The sequence below is a fragment of the Hyperoodon ampullatus genome (genome assembly GCF_949752795.1).
Source record: "Hyperoodon ampullatus genome assembly, chromosome: 8".
NCBI lineage: Eukaryota > Metazoa > Chordata > Mammalia > Artiodactyla > Ziphiidae > Hyperoodon > Hyperoodon ampullatus.
Window position 1 is genome coordinate 92,100,647 of NC_136921.1, and position 14,736 is coordinate 92,115,382.

The following is a 14,736-nucleotide window of genomic DNA, read 5'->3' on the forward strand; positions in this document are numbered from 1 at the left end:
CTCTGCCTCACATGGACTGATGTTCAATTCCCACTTGTGATATAAACATGATGTGACACAATAGCTAGAAACACCTGCAGTGCTTCTGAGCTGCAGACACACGACCAGGGTCTATCCCTACCTCCACCCCCACTTGGTTCCTCACCTGAAGGAGGGAGACAGCTCGGCAGAAGCTGTTTTCCTTTATAGCAGAGTGATTCAGAAAACTGGCTTAATAAAATCCATAAATCTGAACAACCTCCTCTTACCTGCTCTGTGGAGGCAATTTTTCCTGCATTCATTTTCTCCTCTAGTTTCTCCAGTCTTCCCCGCAGAGACAGCTGTAAAAGGTAGCTGGGAACATTATCTTTTAGGGTTCCTACTCCTTCCTTCTCTCTTCTGTCAACCCCCTCCCTGCTCAAGTATCTCTCTTTTCTAGGCAATTGATGATAGGATTCTGTACCCTCATTTGTTTGGTAAGACACGCCATTTTTCTTTGTTTGGATTCATGTCCACCTTCCCTTATCAGTTCTCTCACCACCTGCCTCGGTCCCCATCTCTTCCTTGTTAGTTGTTTCCTTTTGCTTCCCCATCTCCTCCTCTTTTTCCCTCTCCTCCTTCTCTTCCCCCCATTTGCCTGGTTTATAATTTTCTTTTATTCTGTTTCTGGCCATATGGAATCTTCCTTCTTCCCCATGGGTACCTGCTCTTCCCTTACTTCTGTTTTGGTACTTTAATTTACCCATTCTTTAAACATTTCCCAGATGTCTACTATGCGCCAGGAAAAAAATGTCCTTGGTGGAACTTGGCCCCTGTTGCTTTGAGTAGTAAAGTTAATAACTGACACTGACGAGCAACAACAAGAACAAAAATGGTTTGTAAATTTTAGATTTTTTAGAGCTGGAATGGACTTCAAGGTTCATCTGGTCCAGAGATTTTCAAACTCCTCAGAGCCCGATTACGGGCTACTAGGTATGTAATCAAAGGAATGAGGATTTGTAGGGGCTCTGGCTCTCCCAACCCAGCTTCAAACTGAGGACTTGGGCTTTTAGATATTTTATGTCTTGGGGATTCTTTGTAAGATTTATTTGAACAAAGAGTTCTAAGGTTAAATCATGTTTGAAAGTAATTTCCTAGTGTAATCTCATTTGACAAATGAGGAGAAAGGCTGGGAGAAGTTAAGTGACTTGTCTAAAGCCATCCAGTGAATAGTGACAAACCTAGGGTACAAGTGTAGCTTCTGGCCCAGCGTTCTTTGGGTAAGGCATACCATGTCCTCAGTCTCTCAGCTTTCTAGTCATTGCATCTATTTAATATAGCTTATTCTTATCTACTATAAACCTAGCTTTCTATAGAGTATCTGTTCTCTGCCTAGACTGTTGTTTCTTAACCTTTCAAGCATTATATCTTACACTTAAGGAAAAATCCAAAATTGGGGACCTTTCCATTTGGCTTTAGGTTGGCACTGGTAGTAACCTTACATTTTATACTGAAAGTCATCACTAGGAGAGCTACAGGTAGTCAGTGATCATTCTCCGTGGCTCTGCTGTGTCCTGTGAAATGTCTCACTGTTGGAAATAGTTCTGAATGTTCATGTGTCATTTGCGTCAAATCCACCTATAGATTTCCTTTCACCCTTACTTTAATTTAAGTCTATTAATCCATTCCTTCTGGGAGAAGACCTGGTCTACAATGAAGGCTGAATTAAAAAACTGAAAAAGGGGACCACAATCCCAATACAATGTTATGAATCTTGTCTAAACGTCAATCAGACAAACACATTTGCTGTCTTCCTACTATAGACCTTTTTAGGGGAAAACTGGGAATGGCTGGTTTTTGTAAGGAAAATGTAGTTTCTCTTTTAGGTAGGCAATTCTAAAGGCTCTCATCCATCATTAAGAAGCTTTAGGATTAAAAATAAGGTATCTCCACAGAATACCAATGGGGATTCTTGGGACAGTCTGGCGCAGAAGGGGGAGCTCAGGAGAGGAAGCAAAAGCAGGCGTTGTTTGGCTTGTAACCAACAGAACAGCCATACACAACATGAAGCAGCGCTAATGACGCCTTCACTGTTCAACGTCCCCTCGGCTCAGAGTGAGCAGGGCCAACCGTCCTCAGGTCCTGGACCCAAGTGGCCCGCTGCCCAGAATCTTCGTCTCAGCCCATGTGTGTGCCTCAGGGAGAGGTGAGCGTCCTGGGGCATGTGCTCCCTGCCCCACCGCCTCCCCTGTCCTTTCTGCTGGCACCACACTGCAAGGTGAAAGCCCAGGCATGCTTCCCAGCACAACCCTGAGGCTTTATGTCTGTTTGAGCTTAAAGGAACAAAAGAATGCTGTGGTGGGACCGAAGCTGGCTCTTGAGGACGCAGTCATTTCACAGCCGTGGCTGACCTGGGGCGTTAGTCTCTGTCATCTCCCGTCACCATGAGATTGACAGAGCGGGCAGAGGCAGCCGAAGAGATGAGCAGCCTTTTCTGGTGCAGCTCTTCCCACTTACTTCTGTTGGCAGCTACCGAATCCAGCATCGGCTTCAGTTTCACATTGACCTTCACCAATGCCTAAAATACAACAAAAGCAGGTGGGGGAGAGAGGAACCGGAGTCACTGCCATGATTTTCTAGCTTTCAGCTGTGAGGAGAATGGCAACTGGCTGTAAGAAATGAAAGTGATGATTATTTTGGTAAACATGAGCCATTTATAAGAAGTAAATATGCACTTAGCACCACTGTGTTGTATTAACAGAGCTTATATAGAAAATGAAAAAATAAGACAGATGTCTGTGCACTCCTCCAGGGGGTCCCAGCCAAGTTGATTATGATCCTGTTTTAAATTCACATCAAACAGGAAACAAAATATGCAGCTCACACGGTCTACTAGTATGTGTATCTTTGCCTGCTAGGGAGGGCTCCAGCTCTCAACAGATCAGGAACTGAAATTTTTACAAAAATAAACCTACCATTTGCTCCACCAAAGATGACTCTGGGTGGACTCGCGTGAAGGAGAAAGGCCAGGTAAAATCCTGAGATGAGAGGAGCTCATTTTTAAAGCACAGGATCTGGGGACTGTGCTAAATGTACAGATCACCATGAGAATATGCATGGCAATAGAGACGAGAGAAAAGAAAAAGGGTGTGGAAGAGAGGGACAGATGGAGGGGTGCAGGAGAGAGGAGGGAGAGAAAATGTAGGGTGGGGCTGGAGGCCGACTGACCACAAGGCTAAGGAAGCTCAGGATTCAGGGTCCTCACTTTTAGGAGACCTTTCTAAATATTTCTTTTTTGCACTTAATTTTGTGTTATTTTTTAAAAAGGGTCCCCAACTCCCAAATGGTACAAACTTTCAGCCTCACAAAATGTGGATCACTCCTCTGAGGGAACAAAGCAATGAATGAAACAGGGATCACGGGGCTGCGGGGCTTTAGCCCCTGGAAAGGTAATGGTCCCGCTTAATGCCTTGGGTCAGCATTCTGTGGCCACAGATTATACTCCCAGTCCCATGGAGACACCCTGCAGGTGTGTCTCATTCATCACAAGGGGAACAAAAGGTGACTGGTGACTAAACCACCGTGGTTGCAGGACACCTCCTGAAAAGCCTTCTCCAAGCCGGACCCGTAGTTAGCGGGTACTCCAGAGCGAAGTCCTCCAACAGGAAGAATAATAGTTCTTTCTGTTGAGGATGGAATCCCCTAAGCATGACTGCAAACCACCTGTTAGGAGGACCTGAAGTATCCCCTCAAATAACCCTCTGCTCTGGGGAGTTTCAGGGATACAAGTGAAGTGTAACTAGATATAAGGTAAGTGGGGGGTTGAAAGCCCAGAAATACGCAGGGATCCTGTTGAGCGGCGAGCGCTCCACCGTGGCAGTGTCCCCTCACACTCGTGTCCCTTAAACACAGCATGTTCTCGCTTTTATAAGCGATGTTTATCACACCAAGCAACAACGTCTAATTTGAAATCAGATGTATTTGTTATTCCATATGGTAATAAATCACAGCAACATAATAATTCAGGCAGTGATCAAAATCCCCTTTACATCCATGAGAAAAATGCAGGTGCCTGTGTTCTGCTCAATGCAGTGTTTTTTTTTTTTGTTTGTTTTTTTTTTTTTTTTTTTTTGCGGTACGCGGGCCTCTCACTGCTGTGGCCACCCCCGCTGCAGAGCACAGGCTCCGGACGCGCAGGCCCAGCAGCCACGGCTCACGGGCCCAGCCGCTCCGCGGCACGCGGGATCCCCCCAGACCGGGGCACGAACCCGTATCCCCTGCATCGGCAGGCGGACTCTCAACCACTGCGCCACCAGGGAAGCCCCAATGCAGTGTTTTTATTTAGACAATAGTGTAAGAGGTGGCGATGAATGCCATGGTTTTTAGTATCGTTTGGCACTGGCTCCTCTTCGCTCTGATCAAGCCTTTTAATTAAACTGACTACTATAATTCCTATGGAAATTAGTGTTTACGTTATTTTCCTGCCACAAAAGCATTTCTCTAGAACTTATTTTTTTTTTTAATCCCAGGAGCACAAATTGGAATTTTTTTCTGCATGAAATGTAATTAAAAACTCATTTGATTACTATAGTTCTGGCTCTGTTTTACTTATTAAATTCCTGTAATCAGTTTTCTTTTATGAAGCTGCTGGGAAATAATCTCAAAAGCAACACATTTTTCTCTTCCTTGGCAGGTTCCCGAGCGTTTACTAAATTACGTTCATAGCACCTGCCCATGATTCGAATTACTCCACCGATTTATTCCTTAAACTATTTAAGTTTATTTGGCTTAGCCCCAAACAGATTGCTTTCCTTTATCTAGCTCTTTGTTCTCTGTCTTGCTTTCTTTGTGTTGAATAAAAAAATTCTTTTGGGAGGGGTACATTATTTCTCAGAATTCCTTCGTCTCTTTATTTCATATTCTCCTTAAACACAGAATTGCCACACTGGAATATCGTTTTCCTCTAGTCAGCTGCTGGTTCTAGGCAAAGGTAGCAAGAATCTCGAAGAATTATTCTTACACTATAAATTTGTTATATAAATGCAGTTAGCTGGAAGAATATGGAGCTATTAGAATATTAGGAAGGCAAGGGATTATCCACAAACCTAAATTCCAAGGTTTACGGTGATTACGTGCAATGTACCATCAGCAAGAGAATTGCTCCCAGTATTTAGAAAGATATGCGTATTCCTACAAACTTCTCATCAGCGGGTGACACCCGATGAGTTCTGTGCAAATGCTACTGGTCTCTGTCTCGTTGGACTAACTCTTCTCTTAGCAAAAGAGAAAGGGGACACATCACCCATCTGCCCACTCTCCCTGTACACACAGAGTGACTCTAAAGGTTATGAGTGTGGCACCATCCACCACAGGATGAGTCCCTTCTGTGACATCCCCGTGGTGTGACCATTCAGTGTTTAAACACGTCCGGAGGCAGGGAACTCACTACCTCCCTGGCTGGGGGTGTCGGTTTACTCTTTGTTCTGATTTTAGAATATTGTTCTTTCTACTGAGCTGAAAACTATATCCCTGTAATCGACCTGATGGTTCTAATCCTTGGGGTGCTCTCCCTTTAAACTCGAATCTACTGAGCAGTAGGCTAATGACTCATGTGCTGCTCCAAGTGTAGGTTAGGATTGATTTATTGACCTCAAAACCCAACTTGGGCTGTGTATGGATGTCACTGAGACTCCCAAGCTCACTGCAGCTCCCCAACCCTGGCCCATCACAGACAGGACCCTGGATACTTGCCTAACTTGGGGACACAGCCCTGGGCACCTAGTCATCCAGGTAGCAGAGGGGCCACTTGCTTCCTCATTCCTTTCACACTCCACTGTTGAGTCCACTTGTGACCAGCATGTACAGTTTATTCCATATTTTATTTATGTTTTTAATAAGTAACACATTCACTAGTCCAATGAATACAAAGGGTACAAAACATAGTGTTAAAATCTCCTTTCATCCCTGCCCCAGAGATGTAGTTTCCTTCCCTAGAGGCAACTGATGTTATCAGTTTCTTGGGTGGATTCAATAAACATTTTATGCCTATGTAAGCATAAATACATAGAATATATATATATAATGTATATATGTATAATTAGGTTGATTCCCTCATCATTTGCAGTGTTTCTTTCAGAGAGGGAGTGAAAGCAGAAACTTGTGGAACAACATTATTATGATAATGCTTGAGTGAGACTAATCACACTGTGTAGAAATTAGCCTCTGGAGTATATAGAGAGGAGAGGGATCAAATTCCAATCTTCTATTGCTATGCCACTGAATTTTTCTTCTGCAGAGCTTCATCTGCTGTGAATCCTATCTAGTGTAGTTTTCCTCTTAAAAATTGTAGTTTTCATTTCTAGAAGTTTGATTTGGGTCTTTTTTTATATCTTCCATGACTCTGTTTTTCATGTCCAATCTTTCCTCTACTCTCTTGAACATATAAAATGTAATAAATGTCTTAATGTCCTTCCTTATCAATTCTATGATCTGTGTCATTTCTTAGTCTGTACTGATTGATTTTTCTCATTATTATGGGTCAGATTTCTTGCTTCTTTGCATGCCTGGCAATTCTTGATTGGATATCAGACATTGTGAATTTTATGTTGTTGGGTTCCTGATTTTCTTTTCTTTATTTAAATTTCTTTAAACATTTCTCAGTTTTATTGGAGAATGCAGTTTTGACGGTTACTTGGAAATAATAATTCGATCCTTTTGAGGCATGCCTCTAAGCTTTGCTAGGTGGGTCCAGAGCAGCTTTAGTCTAGGGCTAGTCTGGCCCCACTACCGAGACAGTGATCTTCTGAGAACTGTACCCAGAACTTCACGTATTTCGGGTTTTTCTCCACACTTCGGGGTGGTGGGACCACGGACTCCTCCCCGCCTGGGTGAGCTCTGAGCATTGCTCCGCCTTCTCCTGTTTGCTGGTGGTCTGCAGCAGCAGTGGTTTCCTCACGTGCCTAGGTGGACAGCACCGCAGGCTCAAGGCCCCTGGCAGATCTCTGGAGCCCTCTCTTCTCTGCTGCTCTTCCCTGGGGACTCTCCCTTCCTTGGCCTCCCCAGACTCCTGCCTCTGCCTCCTCATCTCAGTGGGACCATCGAGCTCTGCCTGGCTTCCCCTCCCTGTGCTGTGGCCTGGACACCCTCCCCAGGGAGTAAGCTGGGGCACCTGGAGGGCCCATTTCATTTGTTCGCCTTTCTCAGGAATCACCGTATTGTGTTGCCTGTTGCCCAGTGTCTGAAAACTGTTGTTTTATGTATTTTTCTGTTTGTTTTTTGGCGGTTTTCTTTTCCCCCTGTTACTCTGGTCCAGCAGTGGAAGTCCCTATAATTGGTTTTAGACAGCTCTGCCTTGGGTACTATCGCATGAGCTCCGAGGGAGACTGGAAACAAGGCCTGTATCTTTGGGTCTCAGTCATCTCTGGGAACAGCACTCGTCCTCCACCCACAGAGCAGTGGCAGGAGGACGGGGTGAGGCCAGGACGGGCGGGGTCAGTACATTCTGACCTGCTACAAGATCCTGCGGTAAAAGCAACCTGAGAATGAGCCCCTTGGGAAATGAATATAGTATTCTGTCTTATTACCATTATTGCTGAGAGCTTGTTTTTATCAGTTCGCTAGGCTGCTAGGAGTGTGACTCTTGCTTTCCCGCTGCCATCAGGATCCACATCTGCTATCATCTGGCCCCGTGTGTGCTTATTAGTTGACCACAATCACTTCTTGGAGCTCAACTGCTGGACAGATGGAGGCAGGTGTGGGACAGGGGAATAAGCAGAGAAAGCCAGGCTCTTAGAAAAAGTCCCTGCACCTACAGTCCTGCAGAGGGGAGAGAGGAACACCACCAAATTAAAACCGGATTTTCTTGGACCCTGAAAATGTCCAACTACGTCATTAATACCTTTAAAAAACGTTGAGGAAATTATCTGAGCTGGCTGTTTATTTATTTTTTTAAAAGACAAAGAGGGAAGATGGTTTTTACTTCCTATTGTTGACTCATGTATTTCCAGAGTGTTGGCAATAAGAATTATATTTTCCGCTGTCCTCTATCCCCACCTTACCCAAAAGAAATAATCACAAACTAAGAGATACAGTGCATGGCAGAGAAGAAAGAAATTAAAATATTTTTTAAATATCAAGTTTTTGATAAAATATGAAAATAAACTTGGAGCCCCTCTCAAATATCTTGTTTGAGGCAATATCCCTGTAATGAAGATGGGATCACTTTTCTACCATGATTATTTAACTTCCTGGGTGAAAATGTCCAAAAGCTGACTTGGGTGTTGGTGTTTTGAAAAGGAAAGTAATTGAAGACATGAATTCTGCAGTAGACAGCTGGTGTCATGTCTGCTCAGACCATCAACAGAAGGGGCAAGAACGCATGCAAGTGGTGGCAGCTCCTGAAATTCTCTTGAATTCTCGAGACTGGCCAGCCACATGTGTAAAGAGTACCTATCTCCAAGAAACAAAGGAGGCTTCTACTTAAGCTATGTGACTTCAGAGAGAAGTGGCTAATTGTGCAGCGAACCCAAACTTTTAAATTAGTGAATTGTTGAACTGCTCATCCTTCTTGGTTCCCAAAGGTAAAGATTATTCATCGTTGAGTCTGACATATTCCTGAATTTTACATGTCATGTTGCAATGCTGTGGTTGCTAAGAATCCCAATTGGCTTGTCAACCTTCTGTTCTTCCACTGTGTTGTAAAGGCCAGAGCCAGTGAACTGATTGTCCTGAACTGAACTCATGGCCTTCCTCCGAACCCTCCTCTGCTCTCAGGTTTACTCCCTCAGGGAACTAAGCATTACCTCGCCACCCAGCTGCCCAACCCGGCAATCTATGGATCATCCATGACCTCTGCCTCTTCCGCTGCATCCAAACTATCACCAAGTCCTCTCAATCCTACTTCCAAATTCTCTCCGTGTGTCAGTCCATTGCCATTCCTACCACCCTACTTCAGGCTGCCCTCACTTCTCCACTGCCTTAACCTCCTGCAGCTCCTACCTGGGCTCCCTGCTTCCTCCCCTGGGTCCTGTCCAATCAACTCTCATTGTAGCCATCCTGGTCAATCAAAATCACACAGCCGAGTTGGCTGCTCTCTACCCTGAACCTTTGGGTGGCTCCCATATGATATGAATGTGTTGTAAGACCCTACCAGAAAAGGAGAATTGTGGGATTAAAAGGGAATGAAATCCAGAAATAACACAGAAAAGAAAAGAACCATAAAGCCCAGTGGAAAATCTGAGTTATGGTACAAAAGCAGAATTTTGAAATGCTAAAATAATCCCTTTGAGTCTTCTAGAAAACCTGAAATACACATCTTTCTATGCATCTTAACATTTTTCTGAGGAAGGAAATAAGCTAAACTCCACATGGTGTGTTTGGCAGGGAAGCAGATGAAGTGTTAGGTACTACATGTGAGAGCAGACGGAGCTGGCTGTGGGTCCAGATGGGAGGCAGCAAGCAGATTCCCCCAAACCTCACGCCTCCCCTCCCCAGTTCAGTGGCCTTCGAAACCCAAGGTTGTGTAAAAATTAATCTGCATTAAATTACTTAAGATAATGTATTAACTACCACAGGAGGCTTCCAGCAGTTTTTAAAACTTGCTTTGGAAAACAAATAATCAAACAATAATGGTGAACACAGAAGTGAGCCAAGACTTCTTTGGATAAATGTTTTTAGACATTTACATTAAAAATACCACCTTTAAAATAAAGCTTTAGTATGTAACTTGATCAAGTTGGAAAATTAGTAATAATTGTTTATATATGTCACACATGTACCTGTGCCAGGCACTGTGTTCTATTGGGTTCTTCCCTGGCTAGAACACAATGGAGTTTAAAAGGCTCTAGCTTTATGACTTCTGCCCCATTGGGGATGGAGTCATTTACTCCACAAGGACTGTGGTATCTCTAATAGAGACTGCTAGTTGCCTTCCCACCTCCCTTAAGCTTAGGAATGGCCAGGGAGGTGCAAGCAGAATTCAGAAAGAGGAGCTTCTGAGAAGCCTCTTAAATGGGAGTTTATTCAGTTGGGAAGTGCATCCTTTTGCCCCTGCCCCTATCTCCTTCTTGCTGCTGGAATATTAACACGATGGCTGGAGCTACAGTGACCATCTTGTGACTATGAGACAACCTTGAGTATGGCAGCCATGTCCTAAGGAAAGATAAACAGGGACTGGGTCTCTGATGACTATGGAACTGCCACATCATAGCAACCTAGAACTGACTTCTCTGGATTATTTTTATCAGAGAGATAAGTAAATTTCTATTTTGTTTAAACTAGTGTGATTTCAGATCTCTGTTACTAGTAGCCGTATGCAATTCCTAATTGAGAGAATTGATGTCAGGTTGTAGGTCTCTATTTTATGGCTACCTGTGTAGGTGTCAAAGGATTTAGGCATCTTGATACTTGAACAGATTGATCCCCTGCATCGGGTAGTTGTGAGTTAACTTTTTTTGGCAGTGGATTATAAGTGAACTGCAGTAGACAGCAGAGGCTATATACGGTCCCTTTACCCTTCCTCAGGTAAAAATCCACTCCATGTGGTCTGAGTAGGAGCATAATTCAGTCCTGACCAACACCAGTGACTGGTGTAGCGATGTGGATGTGGGTGTGGCTCAAGCTAAGGCAATCAGAGGTCTCGCAAGGTTTCCCCCAGAACTATTGGAAGTGAGGCTTTCTTTTTCTTCTTTCTTTTGGTGTGATAATACCTAGAATGAACATGTGACCTTAGAGCTGCCAGGATGTGTGAGGAAAGCTTGGTTGAGAATGAAACCAAAACATAACTAGGAGGCAGAAGAAAGGGGGTGTCTGTCTTATGATATCCTTTGAATCCCCTGGATGTGGCCACTTGCTGCCCAGTCACCTGCACCTCTAAGCTCCCCAGTTGCTTGAGCCAACAAATTCCCATTTCTGCTCCAGCTCATTTGAGGGAGTTTCTGAGCTCCAAATCATGGGCCTTTTGCTATGGTCCCGTATTGTTCTGTCACCCCAGGAATTACTTGAGATTGAAACCCCCCACCAGACTTTGAACTGGTGGCTGGCATAAGGGAGTCTCAACTTGCCCAGCATAAAAGGTTGCTGCTAATACTCACCGGGCAGCCCTCTCTACCCAAGTTCATGAGAGTCAGGGACCAGCTAGCACTTTTCTCTCTTCTCCTTGAACCCCCAGAGCCTGCCAAACAGACTCTTTAAAAGGTTTTAAAGGTTGCTGAGTCTGAACCGCCCATGCTGTGGGGACTCAGAAGACCCTAACAGAGGATGCCAACTCCCCCTGGTGGCAAAGTCAGCTGACCTACGGGATTTCGGCTTCCAAGAAGGAGGACTCAAAGGACCCGGTGACGGCATCAATTTAGCCTGCGTTTTTCCTAAGGACCAGGTGAACTCAGACAGAAAGGAAAAACAGCAACTAGCTGTTATTTTCTCCTTAGTGGAAGCTCAGTGTCACTCCACATTTATCACATCGGGTGAGAGTCTCTTTCCAGTTGGGAAAACTATTTTTCTATATGTGATATTAACTCTGCAGATCTGTTACAGCAGTAACAGTTGTAGTATCTATTCAGCAGTAACAGGTTGGCTATGTCTGGTTTTTGCAAATGCCAAAAAATATCATCAGATCTTTCTGTTTTGTTGTGACATTTGAGAGCTTAAAATCTAAATAATGTGAGAGAGTTACCCAAATTAGCAGTAAAGATGATAAAGCCACAGAGGTAATACTTAGTATGAGGAGGGCAAGCAAGCTCGTTAGAATCCAACGTAAGAATGATTCAGATCTGTAATCGGAATCCTAAGGGCATAGTCTAGCCAAGCTATAACACTGGTGTTTGTAGCATCAATTCTAATCTCCTGAAAGCTAATTACAGTACTAGTAATAACTTAGAAAGAAAGACATCATTTTCTTTCCTAGGTTGGAAGCAGATTAATAGTGACTGTAAAAGTGAAAATGCTTTATTGAAATTTTCTCTCCCTCTTTTCTTACCCTTTCCATTTCCTTCCTAATCTCTCAAGTTTCTTGTTTCGTTTATTTTATTTACATGCTCAAGGGATTCCTTTGTGGAAAATGATATTTACAAATGAGATTAACATTAGGAATTAATGAGGCAGGAATTTTAGTCTCCTTGGATTAACAGCATTGTTATTTCCATAATACAAGGCAAGAGTTTTAAATACAATGTCCACCGGGCCAGGCCAGTAAAGTTGATGAATGAAATAGGCTGCATGATACAGTTGGGAGTGGTGGGGCCTTTGGCAAACTGGATATGTTACACGTTATAAACAGTGTTCAACTGAATGAGACACGTCGGTGGGCCGAGTCTACTCTGAAGGCCACCCACTCGCTCTCGGTGAGAGAGAGTAAAACACACCTTGCCAAAATGAACTAATAGCTACTGAGTACTGAATGTGTCCAGTGTCCATTAAACCTCACAACAATGTGGAGAGATCAGTATTGTTGACCCTGTTGTGACAGATAAGGAACCTGAGATTGCGGAAATCAACTTAAAAGGGCCAAAGTTTACATGGGTAAGTGTACAGCAGAGCTGGAACGTCAGTTCAGGCCTGCCTGAGGACAAAGCCCCTGGTGTCTTCCCATGAGGGATCTCAGTGGGATGTTGGTGATAACACGTGCCTCACACTTGACTACAGCGTCTGGACACTGGAGCAACTTTTCGGTTCTAGTGTCCTCGGCACTGCTTCAGGACAAATTCACAGGAGGGAGGCAGCTTCACGCCACCTCCCAAACATTAGGTGTAGACAGTGAATCTTTTATCTGTGACTCCTCTTTTCAAGCCTACCCTGGGAAAATAAAGGTTTTAAGTGGTAAATCACGGCAGGCCTAAAGATGGCTCCTGTACACGGGAGCAAGGAGACCGCTGCTTCTGTTATAATGAGCCCCTCTAGGATTCTGTCCTAGGTTATCCTGTTGGTTGGGTTTTCAGAGCACACTGGTAGCTAATCAATCATGTTCACTGTGTAGGCAACATCTGACTTGGAAGGAATAGCTGCTGACCCAGAAGCCACAGCCTTTGATGAATGGGGCTTCATGTAAGAGGTGGTTGGAACATGTAAGTAAAACACAGCCACATGGTAATAACAATCCACCTCTCCATACACTGGAATGTTTTCTGGTGAAACTATGCCACTTGAGATTTTATAGGCACACATATATACACATATATATGTATATATATATATATATATATATATATATATATAATCTATTGTTTTTGCAAAGTTCAATGTGTAAAAAGAACCATTTAAAAAATTTATTTTTTGAGGTGCAAGCATTTGTTTACTGTATATATTTCTGTATACTTCTCACATGCCTTGAGCCCTAGGGTTCTCCAAGCATAATGGCTAGGGTGCCTGTGTGGGAGAGGGTTTTACAAACGTGGAATCCCTTGCCCTTAGTGTGAATGGTGTTCTCAGTAAGCTACCATGGTACCTCCTAGAATGGATTCTAGAATACCCTATTATCATTTGCCCTTCTACTTTTTAGCTGATATTTGTACTGATGAACTGCTTAGGGAGTGCCATGCAAATCTGATGATGCCTGAGCATTTCTTGTGAGAGTTTAAAGGTGGTCCTCTTGCCAGCACCAAACAGGGCTCAGATTTGAGACAGAGAGGGAGCCATCAAAGTCTGTGCATCCCAGTGCCCCAGACTGACAGCGAACCAGACCCAAAGAATCCATGAGAGATGTTTTGTCTTTAGGTAAACATCCTTGGGGACAAAAATCCTCTATTATTTTACTGATCTCTCTCCATATGGTAAGAGAACCTACTTTTTCTTAATTTTACAACATAATAAAGAAAGATTTTGGGGAGAAAGAATAGGAAGACAAAGAAAGGGGTATTTTACACATACCACTGGGTGTATCATTAGCTGGCCTTTTGTCCAAAGAAAGGGTCACCTTTAAGATCTGATGGAAGGTATGTTACTGTGGCTTTATTGCATTGCTAGCTCTCCCAAAGACTAAGATATGGGAAAAGTTTGTATGTGTGGGGACAGCAGGGCCAATACTCTGAATGTTTTTTTATTAAATTTTTGAAGTATAGCTTAAGGAAGGGAACATTAGAATTTTACGAACAAAAACTTCCTAATAGGCGACGTTTTTCTTCTTTTCAACGTTGGGAAGTTTTACGTTAATTTAACTTTCAGATATTGATCATTTAAGATTAAATAAGCATCCCAATAAGAAGACACACTAGATTTGTATTTGAATTAAATTCTAAAGCTTATATGGAAAAATAAACAAGAATACCTAGAAAATACTGAAAGAGTAATGGGGAAGGTGAAACTAGGCTTATCATTAAAATATATTATAAAGCAATATTAATTAAAAGAGCGTGATTAGGCAGACAGAGTAATACAACAGAATAGAAAGAGTAAAATAGAATTAAATTTAAGGGAATTTGGTATATGATGAAGGTGACCTCTTAAATCATAAGGAAAATGATTAGTCAAAAACTTATGGGGGCTTCCCTGGTGGCGCAGTGGTTGAGAATCTGCCTGCTAATGCAGGGGACACGGGTTCGAGCCCTGCTCTGGGAAGATCCCACATACCATGGAGCAACTAGGCCCGTGAGCCACAACTACTGAGCCTGCGCGTCTGGAGCCTGTGCTCCGCAACAAGAGAGGCCGCGATAGTGAGAGGCCCGCGCACTGCAATGAGGAGTGGCCCCCGCTTGCCACAACTAGAGAAAGCCCTCGCACAGAAACGAAGACCCAACGCAGCCAAAAGTAAATAAATAAATTAAATAAATAAATAAATAAATAAAAACT

The 14,736-nt window shown here is 43.4% G+C and overlaps 1 protein-coding gene across 1 annotated transcript in view; it reads right to left on the reverse strand.

Annotated features, from left to right (window-relative positions):
* Positions 1–2,377: 2,377 nt before the first annotated feature.
* The window catches only part of PDE11A (phosphodiesterase 11A), a gene marked incomplete at its 3' end in the record, with an annotated part of 451,285 nt that continues 438,926 nt past the window's right edge, over positions 2,378–14,736 (reverse strand). Inside the window, exon 20 of the mRNA XM_079710707.1 lies at positions 2,378–2,536. Coding sequence (XP_079566833.1) covers positions 2,378–2,536 — 159 coding nt within the window. The remainder of the gene's footprint in view (positions 2,537–14,736) is intronic.